Source organism: Cynoglossus semilaevis, chromosome 13 (genome assembly GCF_000523025.1).
Source record: "Cynoglossus semilaevis isolate Cse_v1.0 chromosome 13, Cse_v1.0, whole genome shotgun sequence".
Classification (NCBI taxonomy): domain Eukaryota; kingdom Metazoa; phylum Chordata; class Actinopteri; order Pleuronectiformes; family Cynoglossidae; genus Cynoglossus; species Cynoglossus semilaevis.
Window position 1 is genome coordinate 5934576 of NC_024319.1, and position 3311 is coordinate 5937886.

The 3311-nt window shown below is 40.0% G+C and overlaps 1 protein-coding gene across 1 annotated transcript in view; it reads right to left on the minus strand.

Moving 5' to 3' along the window:
- Positions 1-450: 450 nt before the first annotated feature.
- The window catches only part of LOC103388301 (trafficking kinesin-binding protein 1-like), a 28808-nt gene continuing 25947 nt past the window's right edge, over positions 451-3311 (minus strand). The window contains exon 17 of the mRNA XM_025061686.1: positions 451-3311. Within this exon, the coding sequence (XP_024917454.1) occupies positions 2365-3311 (947 nt within the window). The 3' untranslated portion in view covers positions 451-2364.

A 3311-nucleotide genomic window follows, 5' to 3' on the forward strand; every position in this document is an offset into this window, starting at 1 on the left:
TAGTTTAAAATAAAATATACATTTCAGGTGTGAGTACAAACAAAGACGAGTCAGCGTTCTGTACACACGTGTGCAGGGTGAATGTTGGCCATGGCGTACATTCAGATTGTTTAAGTGAAAGCCGGAAAAACAGGCACAAAAACTACTGGATCAGTCTGAGCACCTTGTTAAATACTTTGCATCTAATGTGGGCACGCAAAGAAAGTCAAAATAAAATAAACTTACAAAAGGACTTCAAAAAATAATTAAAATTTACTGTTACTTTTAAATGTTTTGAATGAAAAAATAATTAAAATGTACTGTTACTTTTAAATGTTTTGAATGATAATCCTATTCTAGGACACAGCAGATTCTTTATTTCTTACAAGTTAAAAATAAGTAATAAATATGTTCCATGATGAATAACCTAAGATCTACAATGCTCATCCAATGATTAAGGCTTTAAATAGATGACAGCGTCTGAGACAGAGATTTGTCCTTTTATTCATCAGACCGACAGAAAGACAGTGGTTCAGTCCCATTGTCAACTAACAGTTCCCTGGAACCAGGAATTAACAGACAGCTCAAATCACTTCACTTTACAAAAGTGCAAGATGCAGAAGTGCATTACTTTCATACTGGTTTGTCAAACAATGGGTACCTGCAAATCTCCCTTAAAAGTACTGGCTTTTTGAGCTCTTTTTAATTTAAATATCTGACAAATACGCTCAAAATTGAACACAGAAGCTGGACTGAAAAATATCCCTTTAGAACAAAAAACAACAATAAAATGTCAGTCCTTTTTTTAATGCATCTGGGAGCTTTAGTTACTGTGGTTAATTTAATAGATTAAGAGATTGCTTCCTTGTCCCTTTATATGTTGGTTTGATTTGGACAGTTTGTTGTTGTACATGATTATCGTCATCAATAATTAACTTGAATCTGTTTAGAAGCAAATATTCCTTACTTTAGCAAGTGTGTTGTGTTATTTACATTTGCTGCAGCTTTGGTTATAAGGGACAGATCAAGGTGTTTGTGCATCACTGACACTTATATTATCGTCGCTGTTTTATACACATTTCAGAGTCACTGTTGAAAGAATCGACCGTTCATTCTTCTTCTGCGTTTCTGTATTTGTGTGTTCGAGCTGCATCAGTGTGGCTTCGACATGAATGATGTGGTTCAAGGATAAGATCATGTCTCTGTGTGTGTGTTACTCAGGCATCAAGTTTATACAGTCACTCAATAATTCCCACATTATCAATAAAATCAACATGATTTATACTTTTGTGAGATAAAAAGAAAAAATAAGCAGTGCTTCGGCACAAACCAACATTCAGTCACAGTGAGAGGAAAATGCCAAAGAACATGTTTGTCTCTAAACTAAATATATAACATATCCAGCAGAAAATAACAATATGCTATCTAGTGTTTTGACTTGTTTTATTCGACTGCAGCTTAGTACAGTTCCAACTGAACACATAAGGGAATAAAAGTACCTTAGTGGCAAGAGGAGAAAAATATATTTGAGACATTTAGTTTTTGCTTTGGTTGATTTTGCTTTTGAAGTTACTGGCCTTGATTCATTCCAGATAAAATCAACATTTAAAAAAAATTAAGATAGAAAAAAAAAATTAAAGCAAAAGCATAAAAAAAATGTGCTCTCACAGGTTCAATATGTTCTGTGGTCATTGATGGGAAAAGAACGTGACAGCAGAGATGTGCAAGCCTGCAGTTGTTTAAGGCTACGTAATTATTCCTACTTCTTCATTTAAAAGAAAAAAATATTTAGTCAGTACTTCATTTAATTGATGTTTCCATTTTTCCTCAATTAATTTTCAGCTAAAAAAGAAATAAAATTATTGTGGGCACAGCTCTGCAGTCCGTTTACCAGTGGGGGCCATTTAATATTTTTTGTAGAAATGACAGTATATTGCACACAAAATATATATGTACATAGAAGTTATGGGGACGGGCTTGGACTCTAAATATTAAACTATTTGTTTGATTACAAAAAGGTAATCGTTAGTGCTGCACATCCCTAAACAGGATCTCGGAATATCAGGTTTCAGTAAGTCTTTCTCTAACCACATGGGGGCACTGTAACAACAGCCGAACAACTGTAACATCTCACAGCACTGCAAATAATTCGCCAGCTAATTCTGACAAATACTTGGGATTTTAAAAAAACAAAAAACATCCCTGGTACATGTGACACAAGAAGGCAACATACTGCATCATCAGTCTCCAGACAGTGGGATTATGACACAGTGTCAGTTTCAGTCACTACTGCTTTAATGAGGATTTTGAATTTGAACGGTGTTCGTAAAGTTATTTGGTTCAGTGAGTATACGTGCCCTTGTGACTCACTTGTCATTGGGTATTTCACTGCAGAACGTTTGGTTTGGTGTTTCGTCTCAAAACGTTTTCATCACTGTGTCGGTCAGTGTTCCTCGTTGCTGTGGTGTGTCTCTGTACAACTGTCCGTGACGTCGCCCTTTCCATTTCCTGAAGTGTTTGTGGTCGGTGTTTGGGCTTCGTGGCCAGTGTGTGTTCTGGTGGTTTTGTGTCCATATCGTGTGTATTCGCCGTGTGATGCGTGCTTGTATTTTGCATTGTATGTGGAATGAGTACATCTGTGCAGGGGGCACCGCCTGGGTCTTTCATTGCCATACTTGCCCCCACCATGGCAGGATAGCTTCGATTCCTCCTCAGTCCAGCATTAAGTCCTGGGAGTCCCCCGCCCAGAGCGCTGCTTCCTAACCCAGCGGAGCTAAAAGAGGCTAAAAGAGTATTCCCAGATGACACTGAGGCAGAATGAGGGGAAAGGGTCCGGAAACTTTTCAGCTTGTCCACCAGACCCAGATTAGACATCTCTGTTTGGCTGTCGTCGTCGTCGGACAGACCCCCATCCTTCTCCATTTCCACCAGCACTTCCTTTAAAATGACGCGAGCCGGTTTGGAGGCGAGGAAGGTTTCGTAGAACGGAGAATCTTCAGTGGAGGGGCTGAACTGAAAAACTGGTCTGGGTGTGGTGGAGGAGTCAGATCTGGAGCCAGGGGAGTTTGGGGGAGTGAAAGGTTGGAGGAGAAGGGTGTCTGGTCGCTTCACTGACTGTTGGGCAGCATCCGTCTCAGGTGTGTTGGTACAAGTTTCAGCCTGTGCTCTGCCAGTGGGCGTGGAAGCTCCACTGGAACTGGACAACAGTCCTCTGTCCCAGCTTTGGGGGTTATAGACTGAAGCAGAGATCCCGCGCTCCAGCAGGAGGCGCACCAGGCCAAAAGAGGTGCTAGTGGTCTTGGTGGAGTCTCTCAGGTTGGTGGATGATTCAG